Here is a 20,862-nt window from a genome sequence, read left to right as displayed (position 1 = left end):
CAGATGCGGGTCAGGATCCGTTCAGCAGTCTCATCGCAGTTGGAAAGAAGCTGTTCCCAAATCTGGCTGTATGAATCTTCAAGCTCCTGAGCCTTCTCCCGGAGGGAAGAGGGACGAAAAGTGTGTTGGCTGGGTGGGTCGTGTCCTTGATTACCCTGGCAGCACTGCTCCGACAGTGTGCGGTGTAAAGTGAGTCCAAGGACGGAAGATTGGTTTGTGCGATGTGCTGCGCTGTGTTCACAATCTTCTGCAGCTTCTTCCGGTCTTGGACAGGACAACTTCCATACCAGGTTGTGATGCACCCTAGAAGAATGCTTTCTACGGTGCATCTATAAAAATTAGTGAGGGTCTTAGGGGACAGGCCAAATTTCTTTAGTTTTCTCAGGAAGTAAAGATGCTGGTGGGCCTTTAATAACAGTTGTAACACTGGAGATATGGGTTAACTTACCTGACCAGAATATTAACTACTACCCAAATAATAAGTTCCAAAAGTTAATGACACACAAATATTAGGTATGAATAAGGTAAGTTTATTTTACCCGAATCACATGCTACCTGATTGATCACTGAACTTTATCAAAAAACAATGAGGTTTGTGTATGTTATACTGTGTGACTCATTTTCTGGGATGTTGCTGGCAATATCTTGGTGTCACCTCAGTGTTGCATTTGTTCAAGCGTTCCATCTCCCAGGGACATGGAATAAGGCCTAATCAGATATGAGTCATGTGACTGCCAAGAGGGCACTAATGGGGAAATAATGTGATTCAATGCATCTTGGAGGTATTCTTCAACACTGTAACCTTTTATACATTTTATCAAGCATCCTTTTACAAGCCCTTTATCCTTCTGACTGCATCTATACAGTGCTTCAGAGAGAGGTAGGGGAATTTATTCAGGTCCATGTGTTGATTGCTTGGAGATTGGACTTCTCCCTGTAAAAAATATTTTATCTGTACTCATGGAGGGCAAACTCAGCCACAGGGAGTTAAGACACCATGTTGTCTATTGGCTGAAAGGGAGAAGGATAAGCATTGAAAGTTCTTGGACTGGGGTCACTCTCTTTCACTGATCACTTCAGCTTCCACACCTCGTTATTTCTGCAGCTCTGCCAAGGACCATGTTGGTTAATGTTAATGCAACACCTAAAGCTACGGATCGGTTACCTGGAACCTTGTTAATGGCATCAGACCAACTGTCACATAAAGCTTTAACGGCTGCGGTCATGTCTTGAGCCTCCACAGAGTCTGGTACTCCATGTTAGGCAGTCCCTTTGTTAATGATCCATTAACAATGGTGCTGAGCTTCTCCAGCCTCCGGGTAGTATGGAAAATTTGGGATTTATGCCTGCCAATATCCGGTGAAGTTGCTGATGCACCTGTAGTGTCTTCCTCCTCCTCCATTTCTGCCTCCATTTTCAGCATTGTGGCCAGAAAAGCAGGGGCTGGAGACCGTTGCAACTTACTCTTCCACCCGCCCACTCTCCATACTCCTAGTGAATGGCCCAGTGCGAATCTGGCCATTGAGATTCCTTCTGTCCTTGCAGGTGTGATCTCTGCCCATTTTCCATGACCGCATGAGCAGCAACTCCAATGAAGAGGATGCACCCTTGCCTCTTCTTCGATATTCTTCCTGAGCTCCTATAGCTTCTCTTCGCACACCTTCCTTTAACTTCATCAACAGGCTGTCTGCAGGTGGAACTCAACAGGTCAAGCAGCATCTATGGTCTCTTGTGCATTCTGTAACTTCATCCACGCTCACACCCCGTGGACAGCCTTCACAGCTGGAAGTACAGCAGCCAAAAATGAAAATTAATTTGAACAATGCAATTGCAAACAGTATTCCATGCAACCGTTGCAGCACACTGGTGCAGCTGGAAGAACAGCTGTCTTGCTGATTCAATCCTGACTCCAATGGTGTGTCTGTGGAGCTTGCATGTTCTCTCTATGATGGTGTGCGTTTCCTCCGGGTACTCTGGTTTCCTCCCACATCCCAAAGCTATGCAAGTTGGTAGATGCATTGGCCACTGTAGGTTGCTCTAGATGAAGGGTCTCGGCTCGAAACATCCTCTCTTTATTCCTCTGCATAGATGCTGCCTGACCTGCTGAGTTCCTCCAGTATTTTGTGTCAATTGCTCTGGATTTCCAGCATCTGCAGTACCTCTGTGTTTATAAATTGCTCTAGTAGGTGGGTTAATGGTACAATTTAGCGGGATTGATGGGAAAGTTGGTGGAATAGGTCGGTGGAATAGCAAGGTCGGGATAGGGATTGTCCTGAGTCTGCATTGAATCAGGGGGTCAAATTGGCCCCTTTCAGTGTCACAAGTAAATAGAGAGAAGTGCACTGATTTCACCCTCACATACAGCCCTTGAATTTCTCTGGCCTAGGAGCCTTAATATCAGGGTCTTTAGCTCTAGATGGTTAGGTAACAGGCTGAGTCAAAATGTCATCTCTGGCTGCTTCTGCAGCCTACTGGATCAACATTTCATTCTCAAGTTTGTTAACATGTAAAAAGCCAAAACTGCTTCAGAACAGGCAGGAAGCGGATGCTGACTGGCAACAGATTAGGAAGCACATGGTACCAGGGTGCATGTCGGGAAGACCTGAGAGGAAAAAAATCAGTGACCTGAGTTATCTGTTGCTAAACTTCTGTGGTGAACCTTCTTGAAGGGAGGGCAGCGTTACCATGGAAACAGTGACCTGTGTTACCTGTGTGCCAAACAACATCAAAGTGAAACATTTTGAAGGGAGGCCCGAGTTATCAGAGAATCAGTGACCTGAGTTACTTATTGCTGAACAACAGCGAAGTGAAACATTTTAAAGGCAGGCTTCCAGTCAAAACCTTCTCTCCTGCCATTCCCTGATTGAAAGACTTGAGCTCTCCTCACATCAGAGCCAGTTCCTAAACCCAGGTCATTGTCTCTGAAGCTGGGTAATGAGCTAAAACCAAGGCTTGGTGCCAGATCTGTTACTGTTTAACAGGTCTGAACCATCCTTCCGTCATCAACTTAATTGGCAATTTAATACAATAAATAATAGCCCCTCATTCTTAGAAAATAATGAGAGGAAAAGCAGCTTTGACCACGTTACTAAAGCCTTACATGAGTAATTGAATTGGACACAATGACATGATTTATTCTTATAATTGATAAAAATAGCTAGTAATTATTTTTTTTCAAATTAAAATAGTCTCCACAAAGTGCTTCCTGCATCTGATCGCACAGGCAATGTTGTGCCTTTTAAAGTACACTTGCCCAGTGCTTCCTCAGTGCACTTGGCCACTGCCAGACACACTAGAGACACACAATTTTGGTGGTGGAAACACTGACTTGGAATGTCAGTAGTACTGGAAGCTCAAGTTGTCAGCCATGTTGAACAGGCCTTGCACTAAACACAGGAACTGCTTCATGCAGAGTATGAAAATGAGATTGGAGACGTCCCAGGCCCGGAAGAGTAGGGGACAGAAGAACCTGGAGGTGGGAGTCCAGGCATGGATCAGAAGGAGTGTTTTAGGCTGCTTGCAGAAATGGTAGATGCAGGTTCAATTTTAACATGTTAGACCATGAGACCATTACGCCATTCAACCCATCGAGTCCACTCCGCCATTTCATCATGGCTGATCCCAGATCCAGTCAAACCCATACACCTGGCCTCTTGCCCTACCCCTTGACGCCCCGACCAATCAGGAAACTGTCAACTTCCGCATTTAATATACCCACAGACTTGGCCTCCACTCTAGTCTGTGGCAGAACATTCCACAGATTCACCACTCTTTAACCTGTTCTAAAAGGTCGCCCCTCAATTTTGAGGGTGTGCCCTCTAGTTCTGGATACCCCCACGAGAGGAAACATTCTCTCCACATTCACCCCCATCTAGTCCTTTCAACAGTCGGTAGGTTTCAATGATATTCCCCTGCATTCTTCTAAATTCCAATGAGTACAGGTCCAAAGCTGCCAAATGCTCCTCGTATGTTAACCCCTTCATTCCCAGAATCATCCAGGTGAAGCTCCCCTGGACTCTCTCCAATGACAACATATCCTTTCAGAGATAAGGGACCCAGAACTGTGGACAATACTCCAAGTGTGGCCTGACCAGTGTCTTATAAAGCTTCAGCATTATCTCCTTGTTTTTATATTCTATCCCCCTTGAAATAAATGCCGACATTGCACTTGCCTGAGTTACCACAGACTCAGCCTGTAAATTCACCTTCTGGGAGTCTTGCACAAGGACTCCTAAGTCCCTTTGCACCTCTGATGTTTGAATTTTCTCCCCATTTATATAATAGTCTGCCCTATTGTTCCTTTTACCAAAATGTATTATCATACATTTCCCAACACTGTATTCCATTCAGAGAGGTTTGAATAGATGCACGGATGAGAGAGGTATGGAGGGCTATGGTCTGGGTGCAGCTAGATGGGGTGGGGCAGAAAACCAGGCCAGCACAGACTATTAGGCCAAAGGGGCCTGTTCTTGTGCTGTAGTGCTCTGTAACTCCATTTAATGCCCATTTGAAGGACGCGTAACTGTTTCCGTCTTGCAGATTTGTATTTAATATAATACAAGGAGCTCCAAGAATTCGAGCCTAGCTGTGATGAAGGAATGAATAGTAATTACATTTCCAAATTAGGACCTATGACCTTGGGGGAACTATAGGAAGTTGTGAACCATGTGCCTGAAATCATGCATCAGAGTCAGAATTTGCAGGTTTGGACAGCATTGTTGAAGCATCACTTGTGGGAAGCATTTGCTAAAAGGTTGGCAATACAGTGCAAAACTTGAACATCCGCTGTAAAATAAAGTTTGGGATTCCTGTGTACAGGTGTACAGATACAGAAATCCCAAACTTCCTCACTGCTGAACGCAACTGTTTTTCCAAAGGTTCCCCATAGAATGAGGTGCAGACTTCCTGTAGTTCTTCCTGGACTGTTCAATGAAATCCATCAACTGCAGGTAATTAATATTGTTTGATCCAGTAAACCTAACTTAAATCTAATATTTTGGAGGAACAACACCTTATATTCCGTCTGGGTAGCCTCCAACCTGATGGCATGAACATTGACTTCTCTAACTTCTGCTAATGCCCCACCTCCCCCTCGTACCCCATCCGTTATTTATTTATATACACACCTTCTTTCTCTCTGTCCCCTTTTTCTCCCTCTGTTCCTCTGACTATACCCCTTGCCCATCCTCTGGGTTTTTTTTTCCCACCCTCCCCCTTTTCCTTCTCCCTGGGCCTCCTGTCCCATGATCCTCTCATATCCTTTTGCCAATCACCTGTCCAGCTCTTGGCTCCATCCCTCCCCCTCCTGTCTTCTCCTATCATTTTGGATCTCCCCCTCCCCCTCCCACTTTCAAATCTCTTACTAGCTCTTCCTTCAGTTAGTCCTGACGAAGGGTCTCAGCCCGAAACATCGACTGTACCTCTTCCTAGAGATGCTGCCTGGCCTGCTGCGTTCACCAGCAACTTTGATGTGTGTTGCTTGAATTTCCAGCATCTGCAGAATTCCTCGTGTTTACGTTTTTAAATCTAATAAATTACTTCTACATATTTTCTAGTTTGTTTAAAGTTTTCACTTTGTTTTTATTTTTAAAATCCAATTGTTTGTCACATATAGTGATTTCCTGCAGTGTTTGGCAGAGCATATAAGGTCTTTGATAGCTTTGACAGTCGATTCAGCCTTGTGGCTGTCAAAGTGTGCCTGTGGTGCTGAGATACATCCTAGGATGTGCTGGGATACACCATTAGTGATGTAACCTGGGGTCATCAGGTGTTTCGGGTCTTTCAGCAACAGGCTCTCTCACCCAGGCGACCCAGCCAGGGTTGATCAGGCCCTGGCTTGTGTCCCAGAAGTTTTGGTCCACGGGTCCCAGCTCTTGATCCATAGCCCCCTGGAGTCTCACACAGCAGCCTCTCTGACGGTCCTGGTGTCTCTTTTCTTTGCAACCCCCTAATGCCAAGGAGAGAGAGTAGCTTCTGCACAGCAAACAGCCAGCAAAACCTTTACACCCCAATTCTATAGGCTCACATTGTACCCTCCACCCCATCTCTGGCAGTGCTCTAGCAGCTCCTGGTATTTGGCTTCCTTACACTCAAACTCCTCCTCGATCTGGTTTTCCCACGTGATTTGTAGTCAGAATTCTCTATGCTGCGTTGTGTAAGTGTCACACCAATCAGATCAGAACTGAAACAAAAAAAAAATCATACTGCAGCAGGAGCTCAAAGGGTGAGGCAGCATTCAATCTGTGGACCCTGAATCAGGACTGAGAGTTCAAAGGGCTTCAGGTCAGAGTTAACCTCATTGAACAAGTTCTCATTGGAGAAACCACACAAATTACGTGTGCAGCTAGCAGGTAGACACGGAAGGACATTCCAGGGCAGTGTGAGTGAAATCAAAAGCTATATGAGCCAAATTAATTCCAAATATTAGCTCAGTCTTAAAAATGTTAAATGCATTATATTCTGAGTCGCTCTCATGGCCAATCATTTGGATGTCTATCATGGAAATAGTTGGATATCTGCTTTTCACATTCTTCAAAGGAAATGGCAAAATTAACTTAATAAGGCAATTGCTCAATAATGCAAATAATTCTTTTTATCTAATCTGTCAAGGTGATGCCTCGAGATCTAGAGGTATATTGCAATCAATGAGGTTTTCTTCATTGTACTAATTGCTTTGTTTCTGCATGCATAATATATCTACCCATTTTTACCTCCCGTGATGTTACTGCTCCTTTTATTGCAGTATCTTCTGTGAATGGGAACAAATGTAAACATTAAACGCTGAATTTTATCAAGACTCAGTTAGCAAGTATCATTTTATTGTTTATGACTGTATTGTTCAGATCCTCCCACATGCCCTGTTAAAAGACTGCATGGTAACTGGCATTTGGGGCAGCAATGAATGTCTTCCATCTCCAGCAGTGCTCAGAGTTTCTTTCATCATGTCAGTAGCTTGGTTTTTACTACTGCCACTCATGCACATCCCAGGTGGAGATTAAGGAATACCATTGCACTCAGATGTAGGATTCGTCATTGCTGTTTCTCTAACAGTTTTGTTTTACCTGTCAGGGTGGTCCGCCCTGAGCAGAGCCCCCTGAACCCGGACCACTCTTAGTCTGGCCTCTACCCTTTGACCTGTTTACTATGGGTGACCCTACCAAGAGCCAAAGCAGAAAGCCCTGACTCCAGCCAACATAGCTCTCTGGATCATTGAGGCACGCAAGCCTCCAAACGACGACATAGTTGTGGTCCATTTGGAGGATTCCATCTTTAAGGCCTCTTCAAAACTACTGAGTTGCCCTATACATCAGTTCTTGTAGTCATCAGACTGAAGAGTCTTTTTTGAGATACACAGCCTCAAGCTCAATTAATTGTTACATAACATACGGAAAACAAAATAACTAGAATGATAGGATTGAGAGAGAGAGAGAGAGAGAGAAATAAGACAGAAGAAAATAGACAAGACATTCTGCAGGTGCTGGAAACCTTCAAAGTTCAAAGTACATTTGTTATCAAAGTATGTGTACTATACCTCATAGTTTCCTTATCCTGCACCTCCTGTTTCTACCTCCTCCACTCCTCCTGTCAGTCCAGGTACACCCATTGTTTCTGCTTGTTCTTGCCTCACCAAGCTTATATCTGCAACCCTCAACTCTGTTTTATCCCCCCCTCCCGGTTCAGTCCCTTCCTACCCACATCCATGACACTTCATATCCTCATGATCTTTTCAATGACTTCAAGTTCCGTGGCCCCGGTTGTTTCATTTTTACTATGGATGTCCAGTCCCTACACACCTCCATCCCCATCAAGAAGGCCTTAATGCTCTCCTCTTCTTTCTGGATAACAGATCCAACCAGTTCCCCTGCACCCCCACTCTCCTCCGTCTGGTGGAACTGGTCCTCACTCTCAATTTCTCCTTCGGCTCCTCCCACTTCCTTCAAACCATGGGCACTTGCATGGGCCTAGATATGCCTGCCTTTTTGTTGGCTATGTGGAACAGTCCAATTTCCAAGCCTACACTGGTATAATCCCCCAACTCTTCCTCTGCTATATCGACAACTTCATTGGTGCTGCTTCTTGCACCCATGCTGAGCTGGTCAACTTCACTAACTTTGCCTCCAGTTTCCACACTGCCCTTAAATTCACTCGATCCATTTCCGACACCTCCCTCCCCATTCATTCTCACTCTCTCTCTCTCTCTCTCTCTCTCTCGCTCTCGAAAGAGAGACAGTCCTTCTACCGATATCTATATAAACCCACTGATTCACACAGCTACCTGGACTATACCCCTTCCCACCCTGTCACTTGTAAAAATGCCATCCCCTTCTCTCAGTTCCTTTGTCTCTGTTGCATCTGCTCTCAGACGAGGCTTTTCATTCCAGAATTAATGAGATGACCTCCTTCTTCAAAGAAAGGGGCTTTCCTTCCTCCACCATCAACGCTGCCCTCACTCGCATCCCTTCCATTTTGCGTGTGTCTGCCCTTATCACATCTTCCCACTGCCACAACATGGATAGGTTTCCCCTTGTCTTCACCTACCACCACACAAGCCTCCACATCCAGCACATAATTCCCCATAACATCCGCCATCCTCAACAGGATCCCACCACCAAGCTCATCTTTCTGCTTTCCACAGGGTTCGCTCCCGACACGACTCCCTTGTTCACTCATCACTCCCCACTGATCTCCCTCCTGGTACATCCTTGCAAGCAGAACAAGTGCCACACCGACCCCCACACCTCCTCCCTCACTACCATTCAGAGCCGCAAACAGTCCTTCCAGCTGAGGCAACATGTCACCTGCGAGTCTGTTAGGGTCATCTGTATATCCGGTGCTCCCAGTGTGGCCTCCTGTATATCCGTGAGACTTGACTTACATTGGGAGACTGCTTCGCCAAGCATCTACACTGCATCCACCAGAAGAAACAGGATCTGCCAGTGGCCACCCATTTTAATTCCACTTCCCATTCCTATTCCGATATGTCTATCCATGGCCTCCTCCACTGACATGATGAAGCCACGCTCAGGTTAGAAGAGAAACACCTTATATTTCAACAGAGTAGCCTCCAACCTGATGACATGAACATCCGTTTCTCAAACCTCTGGTAATTGACTGCCCACCCTCCTTCACCATTTCCCATTCTTGTTTCCCTGTCAAAGGTTCAAAAAGGTTCAAAAATTCATTTTGTTGTCAAAGAATGCACGTAAAATACAACTCTGAGATTCACCTTCTCCAGATAACCATAAAATACAGAAAGAAAAGACATCAACGCCCCCCACCAGAACAAAAAAGAAAAAGAAACAAAACTCATAAACCCCAATCCCCCAACCCCCTTCCTCGCAGAACAGAAACAGCGACAATAGCATCAAAGCCCCCATTCCCTCGCCCCAGAAAAAAGTGACAATCATTTCCTCCAAGGAGCAGAAGAGTTACAAAAACTTAGTTCCTACATGTTTTACCCAAAATTGAGTAGACAAACCTTTAGTCAGACATTCCAGCTCATCAATTATACTTAATCTGTACATTAAGAAATGAATCATCAGTTAAGGTTAAAATCTGTTAAAGGATTACACAATTTTATAAATATTTGGAAAAAGATTTATTTATGTGATAAAAAGATAAATTTATGAAACTTCAATGAAAATTCATCAGATAGATATGAATGATAAAAATAATGGAGGGCTATGTAGGAGGGGAGGGTTAAATTAAATTGATCTTATAGTAGATTTAAAAGTTCAAACAACATTGTGCAACAAAGGACCAGTATTGTGTGTAATGTTCTATAGTCAGTCTAGATCAACAACTTCTCATATAGCAGCGCTGAATGTTAGTGATTCCCCTTCCTTATTCTCATTGTGGACATCTGATACACCATCAAGACTCTAATACAAAGAAACATTGATGCCAAGATGTGCCATCTGTACCCTATTTCTGCTGTTACAGCCTTGCGTAGGCCTGAGTTGTTTGCTTCTGTGAAAAGGTATGTTCAACAATAATCACTGAGGCCCAGTTTGTCTGTTTGTAGCAAAATAGAAGATGCTGGGGGTTCATAGAACATGGAAGAGTACAGCACAGAATAGGCCATTGAGCCCACAGTGTTCCGCCAACCTTTAGCCTACTCCAAGATCAATCTAAAACTTCCTTCCTACATATCCCTGCACTTATCTTTCATCCAGGTGTCTATCCAAGACTCTCTTAAATGTCCCTAATGTATCTGTCTCTTCCTCCAGCCCCGGCAGTGAGTTTCATACACTCACCTCTCTCTGTGTTTTAAAAAAAAACACCTCTGACATCCCCGGTCTGACTGCACAAGTTGGGGGAAATTGGGGTGGGGCACAATTGGCAGTGGGCCATATGGTAGACCACAAATAACACTGAGAACTGCAGAAGACGAGGGCAAGGCAGATAGATGGCAATGCAAAAAAAAAGAGAAAACAGTTTCTTCCCTCAGTCCATTAGGCTTCTGCTCTCCCTGCTGCATCGCATTTGAAATGTTGCTGGTTAATCTGTTCTGTACCTCACAATATTTAATTTATGCATTTCCATTTGTTATTTATGCATAATTCACCCTGCAGATTTTATCCTTACTTTCATAAATTATTGTGTGTTAGGTGTACTACTGTGCTTTACACCCTGGTTCGGAGAAACGTCTCCTTTCTCTACACATTATAGGGTTATATATGTTATATACATGTATATAATTAAATGACAATAAACTTGACAGAAAAGACAGGAAATACACCAGAAAGGTGTGTTTTGTGTGTGAGAGATGGATTGCAGGGAAGCTCATGAAGAAAAACATTGACTCTCATGTTGGATTTTATAAACAAGACACTACTGGAAACTAAATATTTAAATCATTATACATTGAATCAACATGTTAGAGAAGGGGTTTAAAATCATGAGTATTTTTTCAGGATGGTTATGGATAAGAGCAATAAAAAATGGGCAGCATGATATCTCAGTGGTTTGTAGCGTAAGATCGGGACTCAGTCCCCACTGCTGTCCATATGGAATTTGTATGTTCTCCCTGTGAGCACACGGGTACTCCAGTTTCCTCACACATTACAAGGATGTATGAGTTAGGGTTAGTAAATTGTGGGCATGCTATATTGGCGTGGGAAACATGGTGACACTTGTGGGCTGCCCTCAGCACACCTCGGACTATGTTGGCCGTTGACGCAAAACAACACATTTCACAGCATTTTCTGATGCTCCAACGTACATGTGACAAATACAGCTAACCATTGACTTTTAGAGGCTGAAATTATTTGTACCAGAGCAGAGAGTAGCATAAGACAAAGAGGAGCCTTTTAGAATTACAAAGAGTGAGTTGGGAAAGATTACTTTCTCTGGTTGAGAAAACAGCAATGAGGGATCATCAATTTTAAATTATCAGAGGGAGGAAAGAGGTTATGGGAAATGGTGGAACACAGATTAGGGAGTACTCAAGACAGAGGCACTGCATCTTTTAAGACAGAATTTGCAAAATAATTGAAACAGATGAAGGAGGTAGGCAATGGGGAGAAAACAAAGCACTGGCATTAAATTTATCCATTTGCAATGAGACAGTACAGACACCAAGATTTGTAATCTATTGGACAGCTAAATGGTTTCCCTCTGTGCCTTGCATTTTTATGGCTCAATGATTCCAGATGAGTAATTGCTGTTTCCTCCTTAAGAAATTCTGGGCATCAAAATCTTGATGTACAGATGGAAAAAATTATCACCTAATGCAAGCAGTAGTTCAGAAATCATGTATTGTGCCTCAAAAAAAGACATGATATTCTGACAGTTGCATAGTTCTGAAGTGATGTTTGCAAGTGGTGTTTAGTAAAATAAAAATAATTAAATGTGTTTGGTTATCAATTTAGGAGATTTGTGCCTAGAATCAGATGCCTGGTTGGTAATGTTAAATACAATGTGTAGTCATGTAGGTGCATTGGAATATGTGAAATTAATTTCAGATGCAGTCTAACAAATTTTAACCAATAAATAGAACATTTAGCACTGCTGATAAAGGATGAAGTTCTGGGCATGAACTTAAAACACTGATCAGTTATATATTTAAGAAAGATTAACATTAAATTTTAAAAATGCAGTTAAATTATATAATGATGAGGTGACTGATTTAGCAGGAGTTGTGACTGTGGTGCAGTGGTTTGCTAGGTTATGTAAGAGCCCTAATTTTATTATAATAAATTTGAAAAAGCAATCTGTGCTCAAAACCATTTTTGCTGATTTGATTTAGTATATGTTCTGAACGGGTAATTTTCCACGAGGATTAAAAGGACTGACCAGCAATTAAGTGTGACTAAATCTTCAATCTCAACTCCATGGTGGGGGCAAAATAGATGGGGCAATGCAACAGGGTGGGAACTGAGCTTTAGTAATTGACTTTCAAACAGAACGCTCCTGAGATACCTATGCATATTGGCTATGTATTGCTGTAACTCTGAATCCCAGTAGTTGACACAAATCTGTTTAATATCATCATGAAATCCATTAAGCCTTCTTGTTTCATTTTTGTAATCTGTTTCACATACCCTTTTAAAAAAGAAAAATGGCTGCAATTCTTCTTGTTTTCTTATTTGTCTTCAATTTGCATTGGTGCTGAAGGGCTATCAGAAACAACTGGGAATCAAATACATTCATGTTTTATTTTGTTTGGTTGAGATAAAATGCTGTCATCATCTTAAGTGTCTTCTGGCTTATTACTGTAGCTCTTTCGGCCATATTCACCAGCTCAAATGTTGCAGGCAGGCTGTGCGTGTCATGATCAAAGTCAGCATGGATTTACAAAAGTGGAGATCATACTTGACAATTTTTATTTGAGGATGTATCTAGTCAAGTTGAATTTAAATTCCCAATCTGTTAAAATGTGATGTAAATTAAATTCATTTCTTTAGATTTATGAGTCTAGGTCAGTGGTCCCTAACCCACGGGCCGCGGACCAATACATTACCACGAAAAATGCAGTAGTGCAGCGGTAGCCGGGACGCACCCAGCACATAGCCGAAATAAACAATCTAATTAATTAGGTGCCGCCCAGCACGTAAATGTCGGCCCAGATCAGAGGCCACGCAATCGGCAATCACCTCTGATCTGGGCTGATATTTACGTGCCAGGCGGCACCTAATTAACTAGCTTGTTTATTTCAGCATTTTTCTTGAAGATGTGCTGGGTGTGTTCCGACTACCGCTGCACCACTGCATTCTTCGCGGCAATGTATCGGTCCGCGGCCCGGAGGTTGGGGACCACTGGTCTAGGTCTGTGTATATTGCTACTATAATGCAGATCCATAATAATTTCATATCCCCAAATGTAGTCCCATCAATTCGCAATATCTGTGCCAACTCTTGGTGCTGTGAAATGGTAGAAAAACAAATTGCTTGCTGCAGGGTCAGTAAAATGCTTCAGCTTCTGATTGCACTATTACCCCAGTGTCAAGGGGGACAAGTGTCAAGGGGAAGTACGTAGAAATATGTTTCTCATCTTCATTTTCCACTGTGAAGAAAGACCGGAGATATAGTGTGTTTCCTATCACCGTACAAGTGGAGCTGCTTTATTTTTCCTGTATTAGGATTTTGTGAGTACAATGACAACAGTTATGAGATTTGAACAGGTACATAAATAGGAGAGGGATATAGGGCAAATGCAGGTAAATGGGACTAGCTCAAGAAGAGACCTTGGTCAGTGTTGTAACTGCGAACAAAGTCACCATAGAGACACTGAAGCTAGTGGATATAGAAGCATTTATTCTAGTACAACGAGTATACAGGCATCATTTCCAAGACACTCTTGGAAGGAGAGGCCCGCACAACCCAATTTTACATGACATTTTTATATGCTAAATATCAAAGGTATCAGCAGAACAATTCTGTAATTAGAATGTATCTACAATGCTTCCTTTGAATTACATGTAATTTTCAAACACCTCCTCCTTCGCACCCACACTCCAGACACCCAAAATGAATGTTAATCCCAAATTGACTCTGGGCCACATTCATGCATATGCAGGCATCTGAGGTGTAAATTGAGTGTTTCTTTGTTTGCAATTGCCCCCAGCCTGCAGCTCCAGGAAGGCCATTGTCCTGAGCTGTGTTGTGAATTCAGTCTGCAATCCACATTCTAATCTGAAGAATGGCTGCTGTTTGCCATATATCCTAATTTTCAGAGTACACCCTAACAGTCAGCATGTTGGGCAAAAGGGCCTTTTTTTGTGCTATAAAACTCCACGACTCTTTTATAGAGTAAATACAACATGGTTGTGAGTCAATCCAGGGAGGGAGGGAGGGGATTTGAGGAAAGATATTGTACACAAAGTGTGCTTGTTATCTGGAGCTCACAGCCACATGAGAATCAGATGCAATCACCACATTTAAGACATGTTTCGACAGGCACTTTAACAGGCAAGGCATAGAAGGATAAGGACCTGATACCAGCAAGTAGAATCAGTTGTGGGGGGGGGGGCATGAGGAATCAATACAATTGAATGAGACAGGCTAAGGAGCCTGTTTTTGTGTTGTAAATCAGTGTGACTATATTACACAAAAATACTTGACTGTTTGATTAATGCTACTTTAACTTGATGGCTTTGAGTGGTTGGAAACAGTTTATGGTTGCTGCTGGCCACATTGAACTTTGAAATTGATACAAAGGTTCACAATTATGTCCACCGTTGAGGTTCATTTGAGATTACTGTATGGTTCCTGTTTCAAGCCTGCTGCTTCTATGTGCCCAGTACACCATGTCTTTCCTTCCACTTAGTGGAAAGTTCTATTCAATTTCATCAATACACTCTGGAGTTTTTTTACGTTATTTTTGCACTACTTCATTAATTACATGTATATGTGGGTGTACTATAATTTATAGTATTTTATGTACTCCTGCTGCAAAACAACAACTTTCACAACAGATGTCAGTGATAATCGTGCCGAAGGGTCTCGGCCCGAAATGTCGACTGTATTCTTTTCCATAGGTGCTACCTCACTTGCTGAGTTCCTCAAGTATTTTGTGTGTGTTACTTGGATTTCCAGCATCTGCAGATTTTCTCTTGCTTGTGATAATAAACCTGATTCTGATTCTGATTCAACATCTCTGATTAATGGCCATTAGGAGAGGGAGCCTCAGATGATTGCACCTTTTCGCAGGAACACTACCTAGTTATAAACTTTATTTTAACTACAGCCTTGGAGAGATTTTTATTCTAACAGAGCCCATTCTAATTAAAATCTCTCTGAAATGCACCCCAGACCTTTGTGTGTATGGTGTTGGCTTCCATCCATCTGACCCTGGTTCCAAGTTTATAAATTCCAAGGTAATCCAGCACTTCAAGTATCCACAGACCTTTGAATTTCCTGTAGATGTGGTCAGCAGAAGATATTTTGAGTTTTCTTTTATATTTTCAGGACATCCAAACCAAATTCCCAAAAGAAATCATGATTCACCATTGACAGCCTGCATACATTTGGATCATTTCACTTCAGTCGGCCACAGGAAAATGATCACATTTAATCAAGGTTCAGAGCCGGGATTCTTAATTTAGGAAATAACTTAAATTTCTATTTAACCCACAGCAGGTTTAAAATCTCTTGTGAGAAACTTTACTGCTGCGAGGAATTTGCCTTTTGTGACTCTGTGCTGAACAAATAGAAGAATGTTTTAAAAATTGCTTCAAATATATTTTTTTGCAGGTGGTGCTTTCACGAATTGAGCGATCAACACCTCACTTCAATTTACAGCTGGACTCAGATTCAGTATCCCCTCAAATATTAGTTGAGCAATCTGGATCTGAACAAGGCTACATAGTTGTCATTACAGGGAAGAAGGTAATTCTTGTTGCTTGTATATATTTTCTTAAGCATTTTACTTTCTGCCTTCAACTATTAGAGTTGACATGTGTGCTGTTTGATATAATTATTGGGAATACTTACGTAAGGCCAATAGTGCTGGAAAGGGCAGGACTGAAGATGCTGTATTTAAATTCGCCGAGCATTCAGAATAAGGTTGCCGAACACGTGGTGCAATTACAGATTGGCCGGTACGATGTTGTGTGCATCACTGAATCGTGGCTGAAAGAAGGCTATAATTGGGTGTTTACCATCAAAATATATTCTTTGTATCGAAAGGACAGGCACGAAGGCATAAGTGGTGGTGTGGCTCTGTTGGTAAGGGATGGATTTACATCTTTAGAAAGAGGTGATACAGGGTCAGAGAATGTTGAATCTTTGTGGGTGGAGTTAAGCAACTGCAGGAGTAAAAAAACCATTATGGGAATCATATGTAAGCCTCCAAATAGTAGCCAAGATGTGGGGTTGAGATTGTAAAGAGAGCTGGAAAAGGCATGTAATAAGGGTAATGACACAATTGTAATGGGGGACTTCAATATGTATATGTAACAGGATTAGGAAAATCAGGTTGGTGTCAGATAGGAAGAGAGGGAATTTGTTGAATGCCTATGAGATGACTTTTTAGAGCAGCTTGTGCTTGAGCCTACTTGGGCAAAGGCTATCTTAGATTGGGTGTTGTGTAATAACCCAGATCATATTAAGGAGTTTAATGTAAAGGAACCCTTAGGAGGCAGTGATCATAGTACGACTGAATTCATACTGCAATTTGAGAGGGAGAAACATAAGTCATATGTATCAGTATCACAGTGGAGTAAAGGGAATTGCAGAGGCATGAGAGAGGAGCTTGCCCAGATGGATTGGAGGAGGATACTGGTAGGGATGACAGCAGAGCAAAGATGGCTGAAGTTTCTGAGAATAGTTCACAAGGCACAGGATAGATATGTCCCACAGTAGAAGTAGTTCTGAAATAGCAGGGCTAGGCAACCATGGCTGACAAGGGAAATTAAGGACTACATAAAAGCCAAGGAAAGGGCATATAAAGTAGCAAAAGTGAGTGGGAAGTTGGATGATTGGAAGCTTTTAAAATCCAGCAAAAGGAAACTAAAAAAGCTATAAGAAGGGAAAAGATTAAATATGAGGGCAAATTAGCTAATAACATAAAGCAGGAAACTGTAAGTTTTTCAGTTATATAAGGAGGTGAGAATTCATATTGGACCACTGGAAAGTGATGCTGGTGAGGTAGTAATAGGGGACAAGGAAACGACGGGTGAACTTAATGGGTACTTTGCACCAGTCTTCACTGTGGAAGACAGTTGCAGTGTGGAAGAGGTCAGTGAGTGTCAGGGAGCAGGAGTGAGTGACATTGCTATTACAAAGGAAAAAGTGCTAGGCAAACTAAAATGTCTTATGGTGGATAAGTCACCTAGACCAGATGGACTACATCCCAGAGTTCTGAAAGAGATGGCTGAAGATATAGCTGATGCATTGGTCACTTGATTCTGGCATGGTCCCAGAGGACTGGAAGACTGAAAACGTCATTCCACTCTTTAAGAAGGAAGGACGGCAAAAGAAAGGAAATTATAGGCCAATTAGCCTAACCTCAAGTGGTTGGGAAAGTATTGGAGTCTATTATTAAGGATGAGGTTTTGGGGTATTTGGAGACTAATGATAAAATAAGTCAAAGTCAACATGGTTTCTGTAAAGGGAAATCTGTTAGAGTTCTTCAAAAAAGTAACAAGCAGGGTGGACAAAAGAGAGGCAGTGGATGTCATTTACTTGGATTTTCAGAAGGTATTTGATAAGGTGCCACGTATGTGGTTGCTTAACAAGACAAAATCCTATAGGATTACAGCAGATATACTGGCATGAATAGAGGAATGACTGACAGGCAGGCACAGCGAGTGGGAATAAAGGGAGCCTTTTCTGGTTGGCTGCCAGTGGCTAGTGGTGTTCCTCAGGGATCAGTATTGGGACCGTTACTTTTTGCATTGTTTGTCAATGATTTGGATAATGGAATTGATGGCTTTGTGGTAAAGTTTGCAGATGATACAAAAATAGTGGAGGGATAGGTCGTGCTGAGGAAGCAATGTGATTGCAGCATGACTTAGACAAATTGGAAGAATGGGCAAAGAAGTGGCAGATGGAATACAGTGTTGGGAAATGTATGATAATGCATTTTGGTGGAGGCCAAGTCCGTGGGATTACTTAAGGCCGAAGTTGATAGCTTCCTGATTGGTCAGAGCCCCAAAGGATATGGCAAGAAGGAAAGTATATGGAGTTCAGGCGAATCCGGGATCAGCCATGATGGATTGATGGAGCAGACTCGATGGCTGAAAGGCCTAGTTCTGTTCCTATGTCTTATGATCTTAAATAGACAGCATCAAAGGAGAGATAGAATGACCATTTCAGATAAATGCACTGTCATTTGAATGTTGAAAGGGTTGGACAGAGTAGATGTGGAAAGGATGTTTCCCTTGGTGGGTGAGTCCAGGACAAGAGGCCATAGTCTTAGAATTAGAGGGTACCCAGTTAAAACAGAGATGAGGAGAAATTTTTTTAGCCAGAGGGTCGTGGATTTGTGGAATTCATTGCCACATACAGCTGTGGAGGCACGATCATTGAGGATGTTTAAGGAGGAGATTGACAGGTATCTAATTAGTCAGGGTATCAAGGGATATGGGGAAAAAGCCAGAAATTGGAACTAGATGGGTGAATAGTTTAGCTCATGGAGGAGCTGCAGAGCAGACTCGATGGGCCGAATGGCCTACTTCTGCTCCTTTGTCTTGTGATCTTGTGGTCAGAGCTAGGATAACTTACAAAATCAGCATCATTTAATTTGCAAAGAAGGGAGAGAGATAGAGTTCCTCTAATTCCACCTCTTTCAGACAGATTGCAATAAACGAGCCTTTGCTATCCCTCTCAATCAGCACTAGCGTTACCTGTGTCATTCAGATCACCCTATTGCAGACATTCTCTTTGTTCTGTCTTAATACCTATGCTCCCTCACTGCAACTTTTCATTCTGATGAAAAGTTTCTGACCTGACATTTAAGGGATGCTGGCTGATGTATTTTCAGAGTTTACTGGTTTTATTTCAGATCTCCAGCATTTGCCATATTTGCTTTTTAGCAATAACCTGTTGATCTCTCCAGAAGGCAAAAATGTTCTTATTGTACTTCTTACCTGTAATTTGTTTGAAAGTTAATGTCAAATGTATAATGAACCAGCAATTTGTAGGTAGGCATGCCTGTAAGTTATATGTCACCACAAATTGCTGCATGATTTTCATATCTCCACCAGTAATCTTGCAAGAGCAAGTTTCCCTGTGTGTGTTTTATGAATTTGTTCATTTGGCCACAGAAATTAGGGTTAACAATGTGAAAATCCATTTCCTGCTGAAAATAAATTACTGCCATACCCCCAAGACAACACACCATGCAGGATTACCTTTGGAAAGCAAATGTCTTTTTAAGGATTTAAATTTTTTTAATGAGGTGTTTTCCTATTTTCTGTTCTGTTTCTTATTTCCCACTTTTGTAATTCAGTCTTTCCCTCTGCTTATTTCTCTTTCATTGCTAATTAGACTCAAATTCACCCTCTTTCTCTGTCATTCTTAACTTGTTTTTCCATCTGCCCAGTGTCACTGGCAAGGCTGTTAACACGCTGGTCCCACTCTTTACAAGGATCCCAGATACTCTGTTAGTGCTATACCTACTTTCTGGGTTGAAGGGAATTTTTTACCACAAATAGTTCAGTTAATAAATGTAAGCCTGAATTTCAAAACAATCAACTGCAAGTAACTCATTAGGTCGAGTAGCATCTGTGGGGAAAGTAGTTGTCAACTGTTGCAGGACTTTGACCCAAAACATTGTCAATTCTTCCCTTCACTCCATCCCCACCAACAGATGTTGCTGAATCTACTAAGTTGCTCCAGCAGAAATCTTGAATTTCTTTTCCAGATTGGATATAAAAACAAGTTCTGATATACCTTTACCAGCAATGTGCAGGCTGGTGGGCTGATCTGCCCTGTGAAGTATTTGCCTTGCAGCTCCAGCAGCATGGGTACTCTCCTGATCTCATCTACAGCCCATGTGGAGTTTACAGGTTCTCCCCGTGACCAAATGGGTTTCCTCTGGGAGCACCAGTTTCCTCACATGTCTAAAAGACCTGATAGGTTATTGAGTGCTCCATATTATATCTTGGCACGTGGCCAAGTGGTTAAGGCATCGGTCTAGTGATCTGAAGATCGCTAGTTCGAGCCTCAACTGAGGCAGTGTGTTGTGTCCTTGAGCAAGGCACTTAACCACACATTGCACTGCGACGACACTGGTGCCAAGCTGTATCAGCCCTAGTGCCCTTCCCTTGGACAACATCGGCGGCGTGGAGAGGGGAGACTTGCAGCATGGGCAACTGCCGGTCTTCCATACAACCTTGCCCAGGCCTCAGTCAACATCGAAATCGATGGACAGCTGAAGAAGAAGCTTATATCTACCAGAGTTGAAAGGTGTGTGAGGGGAAATAGGTTCCATATTTACATTAAGGTACAGAGGAGTCTTGGAGTCCAATTCCATAGCTCTTTAAAAGTGGCCATACAAGTAGAAAGGGTGTCAAAGGCTGCATATGGCATGCTTGCCTTCATTAGTTGAGGCATTTATTATAAAACTGAGGAATCATGGTATAGATGTATAAAATTTTATTCAGGCCACATTTGGAATATTGTGTGCAATTCGGGTTACCCCTTTACAAGAAGGATGTGGAAGCTTCGGAGGGGGTGCAGAAAGCTGCCTAGATTAGAGAGTATGAGCTTTAAAGAGAGATTAGACAAACCTGGATTGTTTTGTTTAGAGCACCAGAGACTGAAGGGAAGTCTAATGGAAGTTCATAAAATTATGAGAGGCATAGATGGGGTAAGTGATCAGAATCTGTATCACAGTGTAGATATATCAAGTACTGGAGGGCATGTATTTAAGGTGAAATGGAGGAAAGTTGAAAGGAGATGTGCAGGACAAGTT

General features: G+C 42.4%; 1 protein-coding gene across 3 annotated transcripts in view; it reads left to right on the top strand.

The window, feature by feature from the left end:
* The window catches only part of met (MET proto-oncogene, receptor tyrosine kinase), a 163,384-nt gene that overhangs the window by 86,050 nt on the left and 56,472 nt on the right, over positions 1–20,862 (top strand). For all 3 annotated transcript variants that reach the window (XM_072267599.1, XM_072267598.1, XM_072267597.1), the window contains exon 4: positions 15,696–15,830. In XM_072267599.1, the coding sequence (XP_072123700.1) occupies positions 15,696–15,830 (135 nt within the window). The remainder of the gene's footprint in view (positions 1–15,695; positions 15,831–20,862) is intronic.

This window comes from Mobula birostris, chromosome 9, assembly GCF_030028105.1.
Source record: "Mobula birostris isolate sMobBir1 chromosome 9, sMobBir1.hap1, whole genome shotgun sequence".
Classification (NCBI taxonomy): Eukaryota; Metazoa; Chordata; class Chondrichthyes; order Myliobatiformes; family Myliobatidae; genus Mobula; species Mobula birostris.
The sequence above is the reverse complement of the archived record's forward strand: the minus strand, read 5'-3'. Positions and strand labels throughout refer to the sequence as shown.